At 37.6% G+C, this 25287-nt stretch overlaps 1 protein-coding gene across 1 annotated transcript; it reads left to right on the top strand.

Annotated features, from left to right (window-relative positions):
* Positions 1-768: 768 nt before the first annotated feature.
* On the top strand, positions 769-24792 carry ntrk2b (neurotrophic tyrosine kinase, receptor, type 2b). The gene is made up of 18 exons (XM_046838687.1): positions 769-1040; positions 2942-3016; positions 5929-6000; positions 6151-6219; positions 6356-6498; positions 7677-7828; positions 10407-10539; positions 11204-11518; positions 14013-14024; positions 15347-15364; positions 15465-15496; positions 15665-15764; positions 16497-16685; positions 17053-17183; positions 18627-18799; positions 19157-19397; positions 20715-20873; positions 21342-24792. The coding sequence occupies exons 1-18, from the start codon at positions 868-870 to the stop codon at positions 21525-21527; spliced, it is 2373 nt and encodes a 790-aa protein (XP_046694643.1). The 5' UTR covers positions 769-867; the 3' UTR covers positions 21528-24792.
* Positions 24793-25287: the final 495 nt, after the last annotated feature.

Here is a 25287-nt window from a genome sequence, read left to right as displayed (position 1 = left end):
AATCATCATCACCCTCCTCCTCCTCCTCCTGTTTCTCCTGTTTCTTCGTCCGCACATAATGAGCAACTCAGTGCGCGTATCATGAGCATGATCTACTGTCCATTTTGGCCAAATCAGAGGGTCAAACGTTTTTACCCCCTAGTCTTGCTGGAGTGTTTGGGGGGGGTATTATGAAGAAAGGTGGGATGGAGACGAGGGGGCGGGGGTTTAGGGGGGGTAAAACGGCAGGAGGCGGGATTGTGGTGCCGTCAGCCTGCGCGTTTGGATAGCCTTACTATTGGTCGGAACCAATCCGGTTGCGCTCCGCTCTGTTCGGTTCCACACTGAAATCGTGGCAGTCGCGGGTTTTTTTTCCCGGCTTGGTGTGTGTGTGTGTTTGTGTGTGTATATATATAGAGAGGGATATATATGTGTGCGTGTGTGTGTCCTTCTTTCATGCCGCACTTACACGGAGATTCTGACAGCGAGCACAATATCAGCTTGGCACGGCGGATCGGTACATGATGGTGTGTGTGTGATGGTGTGTGTGATGGTGTGAGCCGGCCATGGTGCGCAGACAGCATAAGGCCACTCCATGACAGCAGTCTCACCTCGGCGTCTCTGCGCTCCAGCTCCAGCTTGCTTCGTGCTTGAGGGAATGATTAAAAGTCTGGCTTGAAAAAGAAGATCGAGAAGAAGGAGAAGATATTTCGGTCCCGTACTACCCCCCTCCACCCCCCCTTCCCTCTCTCCACACGCTCCACACATACACGTACACGCACACGCGCACACACACACACACACACACACACACACACACACACACACACCACCGGGGCATTAACACTGAAACTGGTCGCGGGGTTGTTTTTTTTTTTTTTTACCGGAATGGCTCGCTGGGGAATATATGGGATTTTGATGGGGCTCCTGAAGCTCGGATCTTCTTGTCCTACATCTTGTTCTTGTAACACCTCGAGGATCGCGTGCGTCTCCCAGGACCCAGGAATCGAGGATTTTCCTATCCTGGTGCCGGAGACCGACATGGAAAACATCACCGACATGTAAGTAGCAGCCTGGGCTGTAATTCATTTCAGCAGAAAAGATGGGAGATGGAGATGGAGATGAGATGCGAGACGTGTCGTGTTGGTGCTTTAAAAAAGAGAGAGAGAGAGAAGACACACATTGTTTTAAGGTGGTGTAAAATGTGCATTCAGATGTCTGAAATCTTGCCGGGGATAATGTTGTATGACATCTGATAACCTTCTCATTAATGGTTCATCTTCGTGCTTCATGCATTTGCACTAATTTTCCTGGAGGCATCAAATGATTGGGCTGGTTGATATGCAAAATGGACCACCTACACACACACACACACACACACACACACACACACACACACACACACACACATATATATATATATATATATATATATATATATATATATATATATATATATATATATATATATATATATATATATATATGCAGTATAACAACATAAAAAGGCCGTGTGTGAGAGAGAAAAACCGCGCGCGCACGCGAGCTAGAGCGTGCGTGTGTGTTGCGCGGGAGTGTGTGCGCGCACATCGAGAACGCGCATCTTGCAAGGGGTGGGTGTTATGGTAAATAAAACTATATGAGGTTTTGCACTAGAACAAATCCACACCGATTCGATCTCGGTAGCTTCTGTGGAGATTTTTACGGGGAAAAAAAGGTGATGAGACGTGGTTATTTAAATAAATCTGTCCTTGAGAATGATAAGTGGAGAAAAGAATCGACGAGATGATGGTGGTGGTGGTGATGAAGATGGTGGTGATGGTCATGATGATGATGGTGGTGGTAGTGGTGGTGATGTGGTGGTGTTGATGATGGTAATTGTGGTGATGGTAATGATGATAATGATGGTGGTGCTGGTAATGATGCTGATCATGCTCAGGCTTATTTGAGCTTTCGGACCCATCACACATGCAACAACCCAGAATGCATCAAAATGCACGACTGTAGCCTATGCAATGCAGAAAATAAACACACACACACACACACACACACACACACACACACACACACACATCTTTACTAAACCTTTCCTTTAGCTAAAATAAAATTCTCATCATGGTGTGAGCTTCGGTTCAGAGACTGCAGAGCAATAGGCATCAGCGCCTACACAAATATGTCACTCGGTTGCCACGACAACGGTGCGGCCAGGCTACTTGAGGCGCGTGCGGATCTCTCACGTCGCTTGAGCCAAACGTGTTCGCCCATGGTGGAGTCTGAACTGCATAAACACCAAAAAATGGTGTTTATGCAGAGAAACACTCAGATAAAACATGTACCTTGTCTCTGGTGGTACTGGTGCTTGTGCTGGTGCTGTTATTAGTGCACCTGTTGTCCATGTGATGCGTAGGTCTTAGTGTTACCTGGAAAGGTATCTACCTTGACATTACGGGGTGTTATGCTGCTTCACATCTCCAAGGTTTGTTCTTGAACTTGCGTGACTGTCTGTGTGGTGTCTCTGAATGCTCTACTTCATGTCCATATGGGGGTTCCTTAAGGCTCTCCTTAAAACATGCCAGTGTGTAGATTTGAAAGGTTAAAATAAATATCAATAAATGCATAATACCCTGAGATGTCCATGATCCCACCTCACGTCCAGTGTTCCATAAATTGGCTCTAGAACCAGTCCAACCCTGACACAGGGTAAAACACTATATGTTCAAAAGATTGTGGACACCTGACCATCACACTCATATGTGCTTGCTCCCCATACCAGTAATACTTAATATTTTGAAAAAAAAAAATAGATGTATATTTTACTTATAGACAAAATACTCTTGTAAGCATGTAACTCATATTCATGAAATCAAACTTGTGGAATTGATTGGGTACAAACCATTTAAAAACCATTCAGTTCATAAAAATCTTGTAAATGATAAACACAGGATTCCTCTTTTGTTTCCAGGTATATCGCAAATCAAAACGGACTTTATGAACTCAAGAAGAACCACATGAAGTTTTACACAAACCTCAGGAACTTGTGAGTATTTGGTCATAATATGTGTGAGACGATGAGCAAAACTTAGCAGGCCACACTGTATTTTACGTACACCACGTGCGATTTTTATTCGTGCATGGAAACATTTATTGCTGTGGAGCAGCCAGGAAACAAGTTCCTGTTATCACTTACATTATAGAAGTTATAGTAGTTCCCTCACAGGTCTCACTTATTTTCTTGAAGTTAATAAGGCAAGAAAGGAAGTTTGTCATGTTAGCCAGTAACAGTATTGTGCAATATTTTGTATATTTCATTATATTTTTTAACTTTGTTTAACTTTTTTTATAAATCCTAATAATGATTAATATCATGAATTTTATACTTTAGAACTATATTTCTTTCTTAGTATGTACAATTTATTGTATTTTCTGTGAAAGATATTCAAAACAATTCTGTGAATTTCATTTTCAAGTCAAAATTTCATTTTTGATCACATATATATTGTTTTTTGTTGTTGTTTTTTATTTCTTTGGTAAATGTAACAGTTTCCTATAAGGGTTCGATAGGATTTTACAAAAACACCTTCAGAAGCTCTTATAGAGGAACAACAAAAGTACCTTCAACAAATAATGCTTTAAATAATTTATTTCATATAAATCTACACTTAATGCATAACAGGGTTATAAAGCAAATACCAATAATCAACATCAGATTGACCAGTATTCAGATCATTTGCTATGAGATATAATTCTTTGAACTCTTTAAATCTTTGAGATGTTTCTGCACTTTGACCAAAGCCCACCTGTGGCAAATCCAATGGACTGGACATGAGGCTAAAGGAACTGCCTGCAGAGCTTAGAGACAGGATTGCATCGAGGCACAGATCTGGAAAATTCAACAAAAAATAATTCTGCCGCATTGAAGAGTCCCAAGAGCACAGTGGCCTCCATAATTCTTAAATGAAAGAAGTTTGGAACAATCAGGACTTTTCCTAGAGCTGGTCGCTGGGCCAAACTGAGCAATCAGAACAAGCGCCTTGGTAAGAGAGGTGAATAAGGAGCTGAGGGTCATTCTGGTTGAGCTCCAGAGATCATGCGTGGAGATGAGAGAATCTTGAAGAAGCTATCCAGTCATCAGTGCAACATTCTACCAATCTGGACAAAAGTCTCTCCTTGTTGCAAGACATGAATTTGCAGAAAAATCCCAATATTTCTAAACATTACTTTCATAACCATTGGATTCTAAGTCAACTTTCTTACCATGACCATTGTCCAATGGTTGCTCAGTCAAGCTAAGCAGATACCTCTTGGCAGAGTCCTGGTTGTTAAACTTCTTCCATTTAAGAATTATGGAGGTCACTGCAGTAGGAATTCATTTTGTAGCCTTCTTTAGATCTGCACCTCAATACAATCCTTTCTCTAAACTCTGCAAGCAGTTCCTCATTGCTTGTGTCTTTGCTCTGATATGAAATTGAGTTAGAAACAAAGTATAGAAATCTCAAAAATGATTCTGAAAAGACTTTGTGTGAGAAATTTCAAGTGTCGTAGCAAAGACTATGAATTCTTATGCATTTCATTTTTTTCTCTTTTTACTTTTAAATATATTTGCAATGTTATCACAATATATCTGTTTTTTTTTGCTTTGTCATTGGTGTGGAATGTAGACTGATGGGGAAAATAGTTCCTAAACAGCTAAACAAAATGTGACAAAAATGAATTCGTCTAAACATTCTAAATGCCATGTGAATGTCCAAGAGGGAGAAATATGGATTAAATTAAGATTAGTCACATCTTACTGTTTTGTGAACATTGGAGGTCAAATATGTAAAAGAACAGATTGTTTTTACGATCAAGGCCTCAAGGAGATGTATATTTTAATAAGAGGGTACTGACTGTTCAGAGGGTTACTTCCCTGTTTAAAGTGGACCACAAAGACAAGGCAAAGATGTAATAAAAGTGTTTCAATGTGCAATTTAATGAGAAATAGCAAGAATTAGTGGAGAAGGTAAGATTGGGGATATGTCTTGGGAAGAAGATGAGCTAGAAGGTAAAAGTTATGTTTGCAAATGATCATCTGTGTCCTTGATCATCCAGTAGTTAAAGTAGAGATACATTTGGTAAAGAAAGAAAAAAGTGTCCCCTTAAACTTTCACTTGAGTAAAAGTACAACAGTATTTGCCTTTAAATGTACTTACGTGTCCAAAGTACTATGATTTATTACGGCTATAATGTTCCTATTAGCATTTTTGTCACAAGACTCTTTGCTTAATCAACTCAGATTATGTGAAAAGACTTTCTTACTCCTAGCAGACCAATCTATTAATAGAATGATAGTAATTAGTTGAACACTATCTATTAAAATGATCATGAGCCCAAAACCTCTTAAAAAAAAAATCATGCAAATGAGGCCACGGGTGTTGTGGCAAGTTCAAGTCAGGAGTTTCTTCCACCATTTATTAGTCACAAAACGTTCTGCTTAATGTTGTACTTATGCTGAACTGTATGTTGGTGATAAGTAGATACACCGAGCGGCAATCAAAACATGTTTAAAACAGAGTGTGTGCTCTGGAATGACTGATTTCGCAAAATCTAGTTGAGTAAAAAGTTAGAAATTTGACTTTGAAATGCAGTGAAGTTAAAGTAAAAGTCTCCCCAAATGGAAATACTTCAGTACATTACTGAAGTAAAGTAAACTGTCCACTACAGATGGATATGAATAACACTTGGATAATGTAACCATACTGCATGGACTCCAATCATCTGTCTGTATCCTTGTATGAACTCTGAGGTAAGGTAAAGTTGATCAGATAAGAATGGATACACAGGCATGCGATCAGTTGCTGAGTGAATAAAACATTAACTTGAGCACAGTGTTGGTAATGATTTTTGATTTTGTAGATTTCTTGCCTCCACATAACCATGATACTGAAATGTATATTAATGTGTTTAATACAGAACAATAATCAACACTCAACTGAAGTATATATCTAAAGCAGCCTTTGACTACAATACCAAACTTCAGTATTTGTAAGTATATTTCTCCCCATAGATATTTTTTTGTCAAAGTAGAACAATTGGAGTATTTATTATTTTGTAGAAGAAAAAGATGCCACTAGTAGCATTGTTCAGTACCATTCTCTATGCTTTTTTTCTGTAAGCCTTTGTTTTGTCTTGTAGGGATCTCAGAGACAACAGACTGTCAACACTATCATGGACTGCCATTCGCAAAACCAACGTTTCGACTCTGTAAGTTTCCCGTTACAACCATTTACAATATCTATGTACAATGGGCATGCTATTTATATATATACACATTTACACGTAATGTTCTGTTTTTAATATATGATAAATGGACAAATTAGCTGCTTCTTGTGCCATACAGGCTGCTGGTTGGAAATCCACTTAAGTGTACATGTGAAAACATTTGGATCAAGTTTAAGATGGATTTGAGTGAGCAAGATCAGCTCCAGTGTCTGCAGGACAGGAGACTGAGGACCCTCTACAAGATTACTGTCCCTTCATGTGGTAAAACAGTGACTACACACACAGTCACACAAAATGAAATTTTTTGTTTCTTCCTTGTACAAATAAGTAGAAATTACATATTTAAAAAATGTATGTTATATCCTTAATACAATTTTATTAGTTGACTAAGGAAGCTTACCTTCTGGTCTGAAAGACCTGGATGGGCCGCTTGTCAGCTATTTTTTCAAATGTCCTTCAGTCTAAATAAGCAAGCTCTTAGTGGAACCAGGTATCCGTTCTGTAAGCAAAAAATAATAATAATAATAATTACTATGCTGTACTTGAAAAAATACCAGAAAAAAACAACCAAAATAAACACTTGCTGTGGTTTCCCAAAATGGATTGATTCATTGGTGGTGATAGGCAGAGGTCGACTGATTTATCGGTTTGCCGATTATTCTGCACCGATTGCCAGAACTATCAGCAAAAATCCATACTGGTAGTTTTTCCGGGTTGTGTTATCCAGTATGAGAGCAGCCTCTAGAGACGATTCACTGTTGCTGTTTATTTTAAGTGTACTTTTTATTTTTATTTTTGATGTTACTGGTTTTATTTATTTGGAGTTTTACTTTTTGACTTAGTTTGAGTGCATATCTTTTATTTTTATAAATATTTATTAATATAATTAATATGTAATATATATAATAGTTTCAGAATAATGATTCAGTAATGTTTTCTTAATAAAGTTCAGTACTATTTCATATTATATCCAGTATCCATTTTTAAAACCCAGTTGATTAATCAGTTATCGACAAGTACAATCCAAACTAGCTATCGGTAAAATCTGTCGACCTCTAGTGATGGGGATTTTAAAAACGATGCTCGTTAATTGATGTAAGGGTAATCGGTAAATAGCTTTGAATTCTATTTTTCATTCCATAACCAATCAATTAGATAATTTTTGGTTTTACAAAGAAAAAAGAAAACAACTGCCTGCTTAGACTCCTCAATGCATGTTCACGAACTTTTAATTTGGTGCTGACAGTAGACAGGCACGAAAAGTGAATTCAATGTATTCAGAATGTATCAGTCTTTACCTACTCAACCTTTAGAGACCTATTCTTGACCCTTTTTGACAAATCATACCAAATGCTCCTTTTGAACTGTACTCACTTTGGGCCTAGCTGGTGAAAATCCTACAGGTTTTCAAAAATACTTTCATGTTTCTCACTTTCTAGAATCGCCACAGGTAGAGGTTGTCCCCCCTGTCGTTGACCAGATGGCAGGAAGTGATGCAATAGTGGTGTGTAATGCTTCCGGCTCTCCTGCCCCTGTGCTTTACTGGAATTTGAACACCAGTGAATATACACCATTTGCAACCAGCCATGAGGTAAATACACATCTCCAAGCTATAAACTGTCTTTTGCTGATGAATCCTCAAATGGATTGAAACCAAGAACCAAGAAAAACTGTTAAGTTTTTGAAGGAGTCTCCAGTGCCACCACTGTATAATTGTCTATAGGTTGATTGCTTATATCTACCAAAACAAAAGTGATAACAGGAAAAAATGTATCATTATATTGTACAACTATAACTGGATAAAATGTTTTTATCAATACACTCCATGGTGGTAACAGGAGCTCAACACCAAATTGTTGGTTATTTTCCAATAATACCAAACCCCAAAAGTTTTATTCCTTAGCTTTCTTTATTCTTACCAACATGTATACACTTTTCATGGAAGAACAGTTTTTAATGACTAATGAAAGTCCTCTGCTTTTAACCACATCAAATTGGATTGTACTGAAATGCCCCGTGTATAACCACGGGACCCTCACGTGAGTCCTAACCACTCTATACAAAGCACCAGGGGTACATTAAGAAGGAAGCTTTAAACACTTAATTGCCATTGCATCCAGTAATGGATGTGTTAATGGAAAAACATAGGCTTTCAGGAGTTAGAGCCCGGTTCCCACGGTCCGAACGTCTTGAAGAGTAATCTGTGCAAGATGTTTCGGACCGTGGGAACCCAGCTCTAACTCCTGAAAGCCTAAAGTTTTTTCATTAATTTTTAATTTAACCACTATAATATTTACAACAAAGTGTCTCTTGTGCCTGTTTGGAAACAGCAGTCTGTGGGATACTACTACTGTCCTATGTAGTAATGCTGTTTGTTGGAGGTCAGAACCTTTACATAACGTTTACAACTTGAACTTATGCCAAACTACTGGGTTTAAAGGTGTTTATTTAATATAAAAAAGTTGGGACACTGTGTAAAATGTAAAAAAAAAAATCAGAATCTGCAAATTTGCAAATCTCATAAATCCATAATCTATACACAATAAAACAAATCAAATGTTTAACTGAGAATATTAACTATTTGAAGGAAAAAATAAGGTAATTTTGAATTTAAATTCTGTAACAGGTTTTTAAAAAGTTGGGACAGGGCCATGTTTACCACTGGAACATGTGTGACAAATTGCTGAAGTTTTGGGAGAGGAATGTTGTCCCATATGTGTCTGATACAGGATTCAAGCTGCTCACCAGTTATGGGTGTCCTTTGTTGTATTTTTAATTTGATGATGCTCCAAATGCTTTCGAATGGTGAAAGGTCTAGACTGCAGACAGACTAACAGTTTTGCAATTTAATGTTGAGGAACTTTACTCTGAAATTGTTTCACAATTTGTACACAGATTGCGGCCCATCTTTACTTCTGAAAACCCTCTAAGATACACAATTTATACATAATCATCTTACTGACCAATTAACCTCATTAGCGAAATATTTCTCCAATTGTTTTATTTTAATAACACTTACTTTTTCCACACGTTTTTCCCCGACCCAACATTTTGAGACCTGCTGCAGTCATCAAATTCAAAATTACCTTATTTCTTCCTTAAAATGGTACATTTCTTCAGTTTGAACACTTGATATGTTTTCTATGTTCTATTGTGAATAAAATATGGGTTTATAATATTTGTAAATTGTGTTTTTTTACTTCAAGTTTACACATTGTCCCAAATTTATTTGAATTTGGGGTTGTAATCTTAAAATAAAAATGTAAAGTTCTTTGGATAGTAAAAAAATGGATTAGTTTGTGTTTATTCTTGGAACCTTTGGAAAGTTTTGCATTGAACTTTAAGTATTCTTGCAGTGAGCAATACACTGTACAGCAGTGGTGGACCAAGTATACAAACCATGTACTTGAGTCAAAGTAGAGAAACACTAGATAAAATATTACACCAGTAAAAGTATTTGCCTTTAAATTTACTTAGGTGTCCAAAATTATATGATTTATTATAGCTATGATGTTTCTTTGATCAATTTTGTCACAAGGCTCTTGCTCGAACAACTCAGTTTAAGTAAAAAGACTCACTCTCAGTTTACCAATCTATTAATAGAAGGATATTAATGAGTCAAACACTGATTGATATCTATTAAAATTATCATGAGGCCAAAGCCTTCTTAAAAAATTCCAGAAATAAGGCCAAGAGTGTTGTGACAAGTTAGAGTCAGGAGTTTCTTCTATCATTTCTTATGCTCTAAATGTTCTGCTTGCTGTTGAACTGACACTGAACTGTATGCTTGTGCTAAGTAGATACACCAATCGGCACTCAAAACAAGTTCAAAACAAATCTATCCTGATTGGTGGCTTGCTGCCCGTTGACCGGTTAGGTTTTATTCGCTCATAAATTACAAAGAAAAAAAAATAATTTGATGTCAAAAAGACAGATATTTGACTTTGAAATGTAGTGAAGTTAAAGTAAAAGTTTCCCAAATAGAAATACTTCAGTAAATTACAGATATGTGAAAAAGCTACTTAAGTACAGTAATGATTTGCATTTACTTTGATACTGCCCATCAATGCTGTACAGAATCCTGAGCTTCTCTGGATAAACAGCTTCAATGTATATCAAACAATTACAAATATTCCCCTAAAATCCTCTCACATTTATCCCTCAACCAGATGAACACAGTTGACCTGCAGTCTATGTTGATACTGAGGAACCTCTCCCACAGTGACAATGGCCGAACCATCATTTGCAGCGCTGAGAATATTGTGGGTCAATCTGAGGAATCTGTCAACCTCAATATCCTCTGTAAGCACTCAGTCCTTTGTGTGTGTGTGTGTGTGTGTGTGTGTGTGTGTGTGTGTGTGTGTGTGTGTGTGTGTGTATGTGTGAGTGTGTTTGAATATGCGATGAACTACTTTGCTGCCATTTATTGCGCAGGGAACGTCTTTAAACGTGTGTGTTAAAACGAGCAATTTTGTTGCACACTAGAGGCCTCGCATGCAGTTACTTTTCAAAACCACCAGGCCTATAATTAGTTGTGTTGAAAATGAGTCCTGTGAGACTCTGCTGATGGGCTTCTTTCTAGCATTAACTAAAGGCAAATGTAAGTAATGGACCACGGCATTGTTTCCAGTATTTTTACTTAGTACTATACCAAGATATTCAAAGCGCAAGTTTTTTTACTGCTTGTTTATTGGTTTATTTTTGGCCTTACTGCCCCCTTATGCTCCAGCAAGCTATTTTCATTTTTTATTGTTCTGTTCAATTTCTCCTCCTAGTATTCCCTTTTGTACTTTTCCCTTTGGTCACACTTTTCCAAACCAAACTGCTTCTAAATCTCACCACACTCCGACTTCACCCCTCTGGTTTGTCTCCTGCCATGATCTGTGGTCACACTTCCTCTCCTCTCATTTTCTTTCCCTTTCCTTCTCTTCCTCATCTTTCCTTTCATACCCATTAACTGGCTCAGTTCCGCCGATTATCCTGGAACTGGAGACGCCCTCGCGCAGCCAGGATTGGTGCATCCCATTCAGTGTGACTGGAAACCCCAAACCTGAGTTGCGCTGGTACCACAAGGGCAAACTCCTGGAGGAGAAGTACTACATGAAGACTCAGATCCATGACTCAACCGAGAGTGAGTACCACGGCTGTCTGCAGCTTGAAATCCCAACACACATCCACAATGGCGTCTACACACTGTTGGCCAGCAACGAGTACGGCAAAGACCAGAGGAACGTCACCGCTCACTTCATGTTTACCCCTGACGTGGACCACTCTGGGACAGGTGGGTGCAACTTTAGATATTGTTCCAATCTCAGTGTTAAAACCAAGACTAAAGCACATGGGTGACTCAGGTTTAGTAGCAAGTGGTTTACCAGTGTGAACAGGAAACCCCCAGCTAGGCTTGTAGCCAGAAAGTAGATCAATTCAGTCAGATAAGGAAGTTAATGTTTTTCTTTTTCATTAGTGTGGTATATTTGGGGGCTAGGGTTAGGCCTCCATTTACTAATTTTAATACAAGGCTCCTAGTAAACTGTGCACACAGACCTTAGAATGTGGGAGCTCAACAGTTCCTTCAAAATTCCTCTTTGGTCTTCTTCAGTATCTCTCTTGTGTCTATTTGTTCAGTTGTGGCTTTTCCAAGGTGTATTTTGTAAAGTTAAAGCCTCAACAAGAAAGTGATGGGTAAACCTTATCCAGTTATCAAAATTAACAATGTCTACTGACATCCAAAGCAAAAACTAATAATAATATGTGGTCTTACATGTAGTATGCTTCACACTTAAAAAGTCTAAAACAACATAAATTAAGGTTTACATACAGATTTTATTCTTGTATATTCAAACCATGATACTTTAATCTTGGTTTGTGAATGGTTTGTAAAAAAAAATGGAGGTTATGATCTGTTCAGACAATAACAGGTAAGAGATTTGAGCCCACATATACCTCAGTGTTAGTAAAGGCCTAGTAAAATCACGGGCAGTCAAACAGGAGAAAAAAAACAAGGCCTTCATCTACCAAAAGACAGCTGACAGTTAAGAGACCTGTACCAATGTAGATGCAGGGATCAGATTTGCAGTTAAAGGCTTTTTAAAATTCTTTGTTATAACAATTATTCATAAAAATTTATGCAACTGACAATAGGTTATGGATAGAGAAAAGTACAGTTGCAAATTCTCACTTTGTTACGTTCAACATAAAATTGGTCTGATTTGACATACAGCTCTAATAGACCCAACATGGCTGCCCCAATTACAAAACTGCACCTCCAAATCATCTCAATATAACATACAATTATGTACACCAGCAAGAACAGCATTAACAAGTCTCTAAAGGGTAGCAGAGGGGTTTAACTAAAAGGCATCGCTTTTTATATAAGGATTGCATCATCAATCTCCTCTAGTATCGTTTATACTAGGGGCACACTGACCATTGTGCTTCATCATTAGGCTAGGTATAGGTCAGAATATTTCAGGACACCACCAGTACATTTTGCATGGATCAAATTACAAGAGAAGCAGAAAAACGTTCTGGAAGATTATTTGCAAGATCATCAGAATGGCAGTCAGCACAAATTCAAGACACTTGAACCACTGGAACAACCTTTCCACTAAGACACTTCCTAGAATAAAATCTGAACCATTTATATATATATATATATATATATATATATATATATATATATATATATATATATATATATATATAAAACAGTCACAGTAGATCATCCGTCTCCATACGCCCCCTGTCCTCTACATCTGCCTCTTTCAAACCAATTTTGGTCTCCTATAAAGGGGATTTTCTAGTCTATTCTGGTCATTTCTAGCTATGCTTCAGAGCGAAGAAAACTTGTTTTGGTGTGACCAAGTAGAGTCTTCTCCTGGTGAACTCCTCATAAGTTTGTGCTTAAATCTTTCATAAGGTTCCAAAACTTCTAACACTTACAAGCTATGGACAGCCTTAACAGTGTCATAATCCATGCTGTCTGGCAAATATAATAATTAACAAAGATAATGATCAACAAAGCTCCTTCTAAGCTTTTCCAGCCAGCTTACATGATAGTAAATGTGTCCACAGTTCATTTAGCCACTTTCAGAGAGATTGGAATGGACATTCGGTGCCATCCAGATGAGTCTGGTTCCTCTCAAGATTTCTTCCTTATGACATCTCAGGGAGTTTTTCCTTGCCACAGATGCAACTGGTTTGCTCATCAGAGATAAACTTACAATTATAAGAAACAAACTTATACATATTTTTATAACCTCTTTATCTCTGTAAAGCTGCTTTGAGACAATATCCATTGTTAAAAGTGCCATACAAATCAATTTAACTGAAGTTCTCTTCGAACTCTAAAGTTTGTATCATCCTCAATCTCCCTAAAAGATGCTAACATGCTTAGTAACATCAAAACAGGACCTTAAATCCCCTTGAATACTACATGTACTTTTGCATAGGTCTCATCTCTGGACCCAGAATAGACAATGGATCAAACTATTATTTTTAATACTGAGGTGCATTGAAGGACACCAACATGCAAAACATGAGATAAGAGGAATTGTGTCACAAAGGTGGTTTGTAACATAGTTGCTAGACTGATAAAGGAAGTAAAATATATAACAAAAGTCTTCCCTATTCCTGCTTTTTACACACACTCCCCTAGAAACAAAAGTGAAACCAGAATCCTCCTTCACTTATATTTGCAGTATGGAAATTGGTACTTGCCTCTTTTATATATTTATATACCTCATTGTAACCATGTGCTTGCATTTGCTTTACAGAGTTCTACTATGGTAAGTCACTCTATCAGAAAGTGCATGACTTCATTTCTTTGTAATCTGTGGCTATGCGTAAGTTTCATTTCTTGATGTTGGTTCAACTGTTTTGTGTTTGTTGGTTGCAAATTTGACTTCGACCGCAGGGTTTTCTATCCTATTCCTGAGTTTTCCACCTGAGCAGTACTGTAGGTTTTCATCGATTTTTCCAGTAGCTATCTCCAAAATGACTTCACCCCACCCATGTAAAAATCTACACAAAGTATGCCAGTTTTATCAGGTCTCCAAAGCAATACAGTCATCATTTATTGCCAAATCTGAGATGCTACAATTGCAATTAGAATGTGTTTTCCATCAGGAGGCCTTATATAGCATTTAAACAAAGTCAGGGGTCCCCAAACTTTTTCACTGTAAGGGCGATCTAATTTTTTCTATCTTCCGAGGGGGGCTGGGTCAGTCTGGTATAGAAAATTAAATGTTCCCAAGTGACTACCAATATTTCTGTAAAGATTTTATTAGGATTTTACATTTATTTATTATGCTTCCTAATGCTAATTAAAAGAGAATTATTACTCTCATTATGACATTTATTCATATTTATTGCTATTGAAATCATAACATTTAAATACTTATACATATGCATATAGTTGGTGGGTGAAGCGAACAAATAATTCGGCTATGTTAATAACTAGAGGTCGATCGATTTTATAGATACCGATAACTAGGTTGGATCGTTCTTGCCAATAACCGATTAATCAACCGATAGTTTTAAAAATGGATAGTTTTAACACTCTTTGTAAAATAATACTAAACTTTTTTACAAAAAAAAGGTACAGAATCATGAAAATGTGCTAAAGGAAGTAAATATGAATAATTTATCAATTATATCTAATAAATATAATATGGCTCTCTCCATGAAGCACGTTTAAAAACAAACCACGTGGAATCAATGATTCGCCCCTAGAGGCCGCTCTTGTAATTACAGCAAACGGAAAAACTATCTGTATCGGTGACTCTGTCTCTATTATTAACTGACGTTTATTTTAGTTTGAAAACCAACCTTTATTACCAAATACTAATATATGAGTTAAACATATATTTAAAATATATGTATAAAAAAAAACTATATATATATATATATATATATATATATATATATATATATATATATATATATATATATATATATGTCATTGCATGCGAAGCACGTTTTGCTCTGAGTTTCTTGCCATTGTACCATGTTAAAATACTGAATTTATGATGCACTTGAATGGACGCTCATGATTTTAATCAATTTCTGTCATATTCTGTTGGCTATGGTGTATGAATTCTCTGCTTAGACACAACTGACATTCCAGGTATGTTCATTTTAATTTTGCTCATTGATTTTCTTCTGAATACTCGCTAAATCATGAAGACTTTTAGAAAACATACATTGTTTTTTGGTGCTTCGTTTAGAAATCCCAGGAAGTCAAGAAGGCAAAGTGGCCGTAAGTGTTCATTTGTAGTAAATGCGAAAAAAATATAAAATGCTTTCAATTTGATTAGGAGCTTCATCTAGTAATTGTAAACTAATCATTTGATTACAGTACACTACAGTTTAATGGTTTACTTAAAATCGAGCCCTTATTTGGATTTCTGGCGTATTTTTGTCCTAGGTTTATGCTGTGGTAGGGATCGCTGGGGTTGCGCTCACTGGGTGCATCTTGATGCTCATCTTTCTAAAGTATGGTCGAAGCTCAAAGTTTGGGCTGAAAGGTAAGCATGTGTCACATATGCTACAGGTTTTTTAGGATTTCCTTTTAGGATTCCTGGATTGGGTTTAGGGTTGTGGCCAGAAGACAATGCAGTAGTGTGTAGTTGCTTGCACAACCCTTTATATGGTAATTTATTGACATTTTCCATATACTATTTCTCTATATATTTTATTCTTTACTATACATATATTCTATTCTATTCGGAGCTTTCTCATTTAATGTTGCCTTGGCTACTAAAATTTGTAAATGATAGTAACTATGATTCTTTGATGATCGCATTTGCATCCTATAAAAGAGCCTGTATGGTTAAGGCTCTAGGTTGCTAATTTTAGAGGTTGGGGGTTCGAGCCTCAGTATCACCAAGCTGCCACACTTGGGACCTTAAGCAAAGCCAAGGGGGGCTGTACTGTCTCAGGCATTGTGATGGAAAAGAATTTCACTATGCTGTAATGTATACGTGACAAATAAAAGGCTAATTAACCAGCAGGTTTTTGACACAGTTTTACAAGGAGATAACCTAGACAAAGTTTGCAACGAAAAATAAACCTTTGTTTTTTTTGCAGATCTTCTGTTGCTAATGTTATATATATATATATATATATATATATATATATATATATTCATATATATATATATATATATATAAATATTACTATTATCAAATCCACCATTTGAGACTGATATTTTTATAATCGTGTATTTGTGGCACATTGCTCTCCCTCCTCCACTGCAGGGTCCTCCTCAGTAATCAGCAATGATGACGACTCAGCCAGCCCACTCCACCATGTCTCCAATGGCAACAACACACCATCCTCCTCCGAGATGGGCCCAGACGCTGTCATCATCGGCATGACCAAGATCCCAGTCATCGAGAACCCACAGTACTTCCGCAATCCTGGCAGTGTGCTGAAATCAGACACTTGTGAGTTTCCATGGCTTGCTCGACCACCTTAAACAACTTAGCCCAGCATACACACACACACACACACACACACACACACACACACACACACACAGATACACACAGATACACTACCTCACTTCACTCCATCCCAACCATCTGAAACTGATTCCAGACGTGGGCTTGCCTCCGCTTGTCGTCATACTAAACTCACCTTCTCTACTGCCATGGCAACAACATTGAAGTGAATCACTACATGTAGATTTTTACAGAAATTAGCTCTGTGATTTCTTTTCCATGATTCATTTGCATGGTTCTGCTCAAGGTCTGTCCTGTTATTTGCACTCGCTCTTGACAGTGAGCTAATGTGATGCATTCTTTGTTCCAGTTGTGCAACACATCAAACGGCACAACATAGTCCTGAAGAGAGAACTAGGAGAGGGAGCTTTCGGGAAAGTGTTCCTAGCTGAGTGCTATAACTTGTCCCCAGACCAGGAGAAGATTTTGGTAGCTGTCAAGGTATGAGATCCTGAGATCCTTCGAGTTTCATATGCTAGAAATATGCTAGTTAGCAATTAACACTTTTAAAGGATCCATCTGGCAGTATAAAGAGTTTCTTGGGTAATCCTTTTGAGAGAAAGGAGTCTTTTAAAAAAGGTTCTAGGTAGGTTTTAGTTAGGATGCAGTGACTTAATTGTCACACGGAACCTTTTAAAAATACCTTTAAAATGTGACAATGTACTGTTTTCTTTCATACAAAAATGAAATCTAGACTGAATGGTTCTTTGTAGAAGAACAATATACAGTTTTATTACTGCTTTAGCAGGCAGTAATCCTTGATAATCCCCCAAAAACACTTAAGGGATCGTTCTTGCAAAGTGAACACATTACAGTGAAAATCTAGAACTCTTAAAGATGGTTTGGTTGCTCCATAGGGGAAAACATTATAGATTCTATATGGATTTTATGGTTCTTTGTAAAGTCTTGCCACATATTTGCCCCCAAGTAGAATCCTTTTAAATAGCTGCAATTCTTTTAGATTTTATTATGATGAACTTTGTTGTAGCATAAATACTTAAAAACACCCATCTGTTTTATGTTCTTGCTGTGTATATGTAACAGACTCCTTAAAAGGAATGAACACACAAGAATTGGACAGTGGAAGAAAGTTCGAAATCCAAATTTGACGATTTTGTCTCTAAAAGAAGAACATCTGTAAGACGGAGAATAGGTCCAACATGGAGATGGAAGTGTAATGTTTTGAAGACTTATTCCTGGTGAAAGGAATCCTGAACCAACATGGCAACCATTCCATAATTCAACACCATGCAAGTCTGCCTGGACTGCGGCTTATTGAACCAACTTCAACATATAACAAGATAATGAGCCGAAGCGCACGTCCGAGCTATTTATCGAATCATCTGGATTGTTGTCTTTAATGGAATGGCCTGCCAACTATTCGCGCCTAAATCCAATTGATCTACTCTGAGATGAACTGGATCGCAAGATCAAAAAGCAATATAGTGAACTAGTGAAGAACACGAGTTTTACAAGAAGCACGGCAAAGTGTTTTAGCTGAACGTTTGGATAAACAAACTGTCCAGCTGCAAAGAGTGTGTAAAGCTGTTATTCATGCTAAGGGAGGATTTTACCGTTAAATGACTGTCATATAGAAACAAAAGGGATGTGTGTAAGGTTTTTGTAGAACCCTATGGAGAAGGGGTTTTCTTTTGGTGAAGAGTTCTAAATAGAATTCCTTGAGGAACCCTTTGTGCAAAGTCAACGTTTTAAGAAATTGGTTTAGCATCCGAAAACGTGTTTCTTTTAAGAACAAATGTTTAAGAGCCCTTACAAAATAATCTTTTTAATAGAATAGTTTATTTAGAAACGAGATTTTAAGAGTATTCTGAATTTTTTTTTTGTTCCCCCATCCCCACCCCCCCAAAAAAAAAATTCTCACAGACCCTGAAAGAGGCGAGTGAGAGCGGGCGGGCTGACTTCCACCGAGAGGCGGAGCTTCTGACCAACCTGCAGCATGAGCACATTGTCACATTTTATGGCGTGTGTGTGGAAAGCGATCCCCTCATCATGGTGTTCGAGTACATGAAGCATGGAGATCTCAACAAGTTCCTCAGGCATGTGTTTGGAGCTGGTAGCTAAAGCCAGATATGTTCTATGAAAGTATTCCGTTCTGCTCAGCAGCATTGTTGTCTTTGTGAAGAGGTCATATTGTTGTCTCTACACAACTTCAACAATTTTAATAGATGGAGGGAGGATTGTTGAAAAAGTAATAAAGGTATAGAACATCTACTAATAATTATATATAAGTTAATCGCAAATATACGATGCATACTTTTTAAATTGGTGTTGAAAAGAAAAAATATTTTGTTGTTAATTGATTTTTGTGTTTAAACACAAGGATGTATGAATATGTTCAGTTGTACATGACGAATGCTTTTCTTACCATCTCATTCTCTCTGTCGGCTGCTCAGGGCTCACGGTCCAGATGCGATTTTAGTAGCAGACGGGCAGCAGAGTTTGATGATGGAACTGACGCAGTCTCAGATGCTGCACATTGCTCAGCAGATCGCAGCCGGCATGGTGTATCTGGCTTCGCAGCATTTTGTTCATAGAGACCTGGCAACACGCAACTGCCTGGTCGGGGAGAATCTGCTCGTGAAGATCGGAGACTTTGGCATGTCCAGAGACGTCTACAGCACAGATTACTACAGGGTAAGGAGACTGGAATATTCGTAATGTATGTAATTAATAACAATGTCTCTGGAGTATATAAGTGCTCCCATCCACATTAAGAAAAACAATCGACTGAAAGCAATTGATGTACAATCTTTTTGTTGTAGACACCTGAACACAATATGCATGCGTTTTTTGAACATCCAATTCCACATCTAGTCCTTATTTACTCATAATAACCTCCACTCTTCTGGGATGGTGTTCCACAAGATTTTGTGTGTTCAGTCACAAGGCTGTTAGTAAAGTCATGTACGGATGTAGGTGAGGTGAGGAGGCCTGGGGTGCCATCATTCATTCCAAAGGTGTTCAATAGGGTTGGAGCTCTATAGCAGGAGATCTTTCATCTTTCACTCATGTAAAGCAGGACTTCATGGAGTTGGATTTCTGCACAGGGGCATTATCATGCTGGAACAGGTTTGGGCATCCTAGTCCGAAGACCCAAACAATTGTGTGTCTTTAACTTTATAGGAAAGAACCACATATGGCTGGAAAAGTCAGGTTTCCCACAGTAAATTGTGAACATGGGACATTACCTCCAATTTTACCAACAATACTGATGGTGCTGATAGTGGTGCAGTGGAAATTATGCCTTGCTTCATCCCTGATTAAACGCTGTCTTAGATCTTCAATCTGTCCATCTTGATCACCTTCTCATCTGTCCCATCGTCCAAAACTTCCATTTTTTATGTTATCTCCATCAACAGACTCATAGAACCACATGTGAAATTGTAGGTCCAGTATTAGAGTAACTGTTTCATTGAAGCTCCACAAATAGACAATAAACTAATTAAATACAAAGTTGTGATTTCTTTACAAAATGCAAGAAAAACATTAAAAAACATTTTTTTTGCTGTTACATAACAAATAAAACCTCCCATAAAACTTTGCACTTTAACCTAAAAATGTTTTTTGAATGTTTCGCACTCGGCTGTAGACACTGAGTCGTCATTACAGAACAATTTTCTTCTTTTTTGGCTATAAAAAATTGATAGTTGAATTATGCGCTGATTAAATCCACTGAAATATAAAGTGTTTAAAGATAAAACAATCGCCTCCTGCGGTTCGTTGTTCCAAAAAAAGCTCAGACCATCTGACACTGAAGGGCTCTCCCAAATCTGCACCATGCTAACACTGCCAGGAACTCTGTGTGTGTGTGTGTGTGTCAGAGTGTCACCTCTTGAATTACCACCTCCCTCTTCTGTATTATTCTGTATTATAAGAAGAAGTGTCCAGTTTTTATAAAGCTGCAGAACATAAAGCCCCAGTTTAATAATCCGATCCTGTGTGTGCTCTCAGGTGGGTGGTCACACCATGCTGCCCATCCGTTGGATGCCTCCTGAGAGCATCATGTACCGGAGGTTCACCACAGAGAGCGACGTGTGGAGTTTGGGTGTGGTCCTGTGGGAGATCTTCACCTACGGCAAGCAGCCCTGGTACCAGCTGTCCAACAACGAGGTCAGTTCGAGGAACTCCCATAATTTAATCATGCTATGAAGCCCACAACAGCTTTCGTATGGCTTCAAATATGCAGGTAATCATTTGGAAGTTTGGGCAGATGCCTGTTAAGCTGGACAGATGACTTTTTCAGGTACCTGACATGGTAGGAGTGATCCCACTAACTGGTTAATCAACCGTATTTAAAATAGATATGGGATAAACAACAAACCAACAAGCCAAAAAAAAGCCAATAATCAAATGCAGATATGAAATGAGTAAAACATATATTTAAAATTAAATGTTCAGATGGATTAATGTGTGTGTGTGTGTGTGTGTGTGTGTGTGTGTGTGTGTGTGTGTGTGTGTGTGTGTGTTGGAGACCCCTGGTGTAGATAATGCAAGTTTTGTTGAATTTAGTTCAAAAATTTAAATCTCTTGTTGGTAGACTAACCTGCTGTGTTTATTTATTGTTGGCTCCCCCTGCAGGTGATCGAGTGTATCACACAGGGCAGGGTTCTGCAGAGGCCTCGCACCTGCCCCAAAGAGGTGTATGACCTGATGATGGGCTGCTGGCAGCGTGAACCGTACATGAGACTCAACATTAAAGAGATTCACAATCTGCTCCAGAGCCTGGCCAAGGCTTCACCTGTTTATCTGGACATCCTGGGCTGAATGTCTGTGTGTATATGAGTGTGTGTGTGTGTGTGTGTGTGTGTGTGTTTATGTGTGAGCAAAAAATTGGGCTTAAATGTTCTTGCTTGTGCTTCTGCCTCTTTATCACATAGACTACAGGCCCTAAAGTTGATCACGTACATTTCTGCAAATTTTTTTTTGCTGTTCTTGTTGGGACATCCGTATCCTCCCCGCTTCAAATTGTACTACTTTTGAGTTGTTCGGGTTTCGACGGTGAAGGCTGCGGAGGGAAATCAGGCCGATCGGTGTAAATACTCCTGGATGTTTTAGGAGGCTTTTTGTTTTTCTTCATCGCAGTGACTGGAGGAACGTCCAGCCGAAGTACAAGCAAAACTAAAAGCAAAAAGCAAAAAAAAAAAACGATTTAAACAGTAAAGGCTTACGCTTAATTGTCAGAGATGATACACATTTGTGAAAAATGGACAGTTTAGAAAAAAGGGAATTCTTTTTTTTTTTTTTTCTGGACTTGTTCTCATCCGGTCCTTTGTTGCCACCGTGGTGCCATTCCTTTTTTTTATTTACACTTCCCGAAAAAATGGAGAATTCTTAATTTAGAGTCATGAACGGCTCGTTTATTAGCACAACTTTGTCACTGTTCTGGCTTTGAGCACAGACTGCAATGCAACTGCGTGAGATGGAAAACCACCAGAATGTTTTCAAAATGAAGAGTGATGGAACGAAGGTTTTGGGTTTTTGAAGCACAGTGGAAAGAAACGGTGAAAATTCTGGTCGCCGTGAAGCAGTTGTGCAGATGTCAGGACAGCTGTTAGCTCATCTGATTGGTCAGTTTTTTTTTCTGTGGGGTTTCAGTGAGAGCACAGTGGCAAAAAGTCACCAGCAGCGGAACTCCGTCTGGACGGTGAACGGAATCGCTGAATCGCAGGGCCGTTTTCTTTTGCTCGGCTCAATCAATGTGATCGTCTCGGTCCTGTGCAATGACACGGCGAGAGGATATTCAGTGGCGTGAAGCAGCCACGTTTTTATATCCTCTGGTGTTTTTTTGCGTTTGATATTTCAGGAGGTCAAAGTGAGTTTTCTATGAATGACGGAAATGTCGAATGGATACAAGAAGGCGGATTTTATTTGCACTTATGATTATAAGCCGAAATCATAAATAACGAATTCTCGTTTTTTTTTAAGATCTGTTACTTACTATGAGAGAAAAAAAAAACTGCTTTAAATATCCTTTGCTGTTTTTATTTTCTTTTGTGTGTGTAAAATGTAAAAGTTGGCTATTTGAAAGCCTTGGATTTTGGTGGGCACTGTGATGTGATACGAGCTGGCCTTCCCTGAGGTCATCACCAGGAGATAAAGACCCTATGAAGGGAGCCAGGATTCAGTGTGTACGTATGTGTGTGTGTGTGTGTGTGTGTGTGTGTGGTTGAGTCTCACCTGCTTTGTGAAAAGAAGACCAGATTTCCAGGAAGACTTACTGACCCTGCTACACCCATCAAAACGTACAATTTCATTGGTTCGTTCCAGATGAAACCCCGCCTCCTCCTCATCTTTCTGGTTCTAGTTTATTAAGTCAGAGTAAGTCTTCCTGTACACACACGTCTTCTCGCTAATCGGTGGACGTCCTCACTTCTCGCGATCTGTGCAATCAAAAATGTAAATGCTCATCATCTACATTTACTGTCCTTCGTACTCTGATGTCGAAACTCTTTCTAGAGGATTAAAAACTGGAATAATTTTTTTTCCCAAGAGTCAAAAAAAAAAAAGAAAAACACAGAAATAGACTTTTTTTCCTTTGATAATTAGACAAATTATATGAATAATAACAATAACAATCATTTGAAAATGAATATTATTATTTATAATAATACTATTTATTATAGACTTCTTCATTTTCATTTCATACCTAAAATTATAATTGTTTTGGTTGAATCTGAATAGGATCTGACAAAATTTGGATTTATCAAAAATTAAATAGATAATAATAATAATTGCAAAGAAAATAGAAAAATATTCAAGAACTATATCTGTTCTGAATTTTAGAAGCGAGAAAGAGATTTTTCCCCCTTTGATAATCAGCTAGATTCTATGAATAATAAATGTAAAATGAATATTATTATTTATAATAATAATATTAATTAATATAGACTTCTTTATTTTCATTTTATACCTGAAATGTTTTTTTTTTTACATCTGGGTTGGATCTGGCGCTAAATTTGGATTTATTTAAAATTATTTAAAATTCCAAAGAAAATAGAAATATATTCCAGAACTATATTTAGTCCGAATTTTTAAAACATTGTATTTATTTATTTATATTAAAATGACCTGAAAAGTAATATAATGTACTGTTCATATAATACACATACAGTATCCGTCTGCTCTCAACAGCCAGCCTGTATTTCATTAACCCATGCTGTACAGATCAAATCTTTGTGTATATGAATAGTATGATTTTATATATATATATATATATATATATATATATATATATATATATATATATATATATATATATATATTCTGTTCAAGAAGTAATGTCAACCATGTGACACTGATTCAAAAAGGGGCCACAGGTGTGTAAATACAGATTATTTTGTCTGACAAAATGTACTGTACAAAAACTTCACAGTATCAGTGAGGATTGCATCATTGGTTGATTTTTTTGTATTTATTTATTTATTTTTCCATTTGCTCTTTTTTACCTTGTGATGATGTGTATGAACAGAGGTTGCCATGGTGACCAGCATCCTCCATGTCCAGGTTAATTTCATTCTCTTTGTCGTCCCTACCTCCTATATATATATATATATATATATATATATATATATATATATATATATATATATATATATATATATATGGGGTTGTTTTTGTTTTTCAAATGAAACCGGCACTTCAATTTCTTTTCTTTTTTCGGAACCCACCTTTAATTTGGGCTTCTAATTTCCTCTGGTTTCATATTTTACAAAACCGAATTATGAAAATTTGCTATTTTTTATTTCAGAGAAATCTTTTTAACAATGACTGTGTGTTTCAGAGCGAGTAAGTGTGTACGTCCTGGTGCAAAAACAAACAAACAAAACAAAACAAAACAAAAATGTGCATAGTATGTGCATGTATGAGAGCATTCGAATGATTCGGTTTCTTTTGCTCCTGGCAGATTCAGTCTCACTGCTTCGACTCGATCAGTATTCTCTACGCTTTGTGCATCCTGAGAGCAGCTTCCCTGCAGTCAGTGAAAATGTTCCTTGTACTTCTGTGCATTTAATAAAAGTGGTATGTCTTACAGCGCTGTTTATTTAAAACCAAGCTGAAAACGAACATGAGCTGTTTATACAGGCTCGGCTATTGAAGAAAATACTGCTTTAAATGTGTCCGGTTTGTGTGCGTGTCTGATTTGAAAGTTGAATGCCTTGGATATTGGTGAACATTTTGACACGAGCTGGCCATAAATGAAGTTACCACCGGAAGATAAGACCCTAAAAAAGAGCCAGTACACACTGTGTCCAGCCTGCTTGTGAAATGAACGTATGACAAACTATCTATCTATGGTAGGTAGGTAGGCGATACACTGATGGCATTTGGCAGACACCCTTATCCAGATTGACTTATAACTGAGCAGTTGAGGGTGAAGGGCCTTACTCAGGGGCCCAGCAGTGGCAGCTTGGTAGTGCTGTTACTTGAACTTGAGACTTTCTAATGCCTTAAGCACTTACCTACCAACTCTCCAGACAGACAGACAGACAGACAGAGAGAGAGAGAGAGAGAGAGAGAGAGAGAA

The sequence above is a fragment of the Silurus meridionalis genome, chromosome 25, assembly GCF_014805685.1.
Source record: "Silurus meridionalis isolate SWU-2019-XX chromosome 25, ASM1480568v1, whole genome shotgun sequence".
NCBI lineage: Eukaryota > Metazoa > Chordata > Actinopteri > Siluriformes > Siluridae > Silurus > Silurus meridionalis.
The sequence above is the reverse complement of the archived record's forward strand: the minus strand, read 5'-3'. Positions and strand labels throughout refer to the sequence as shown.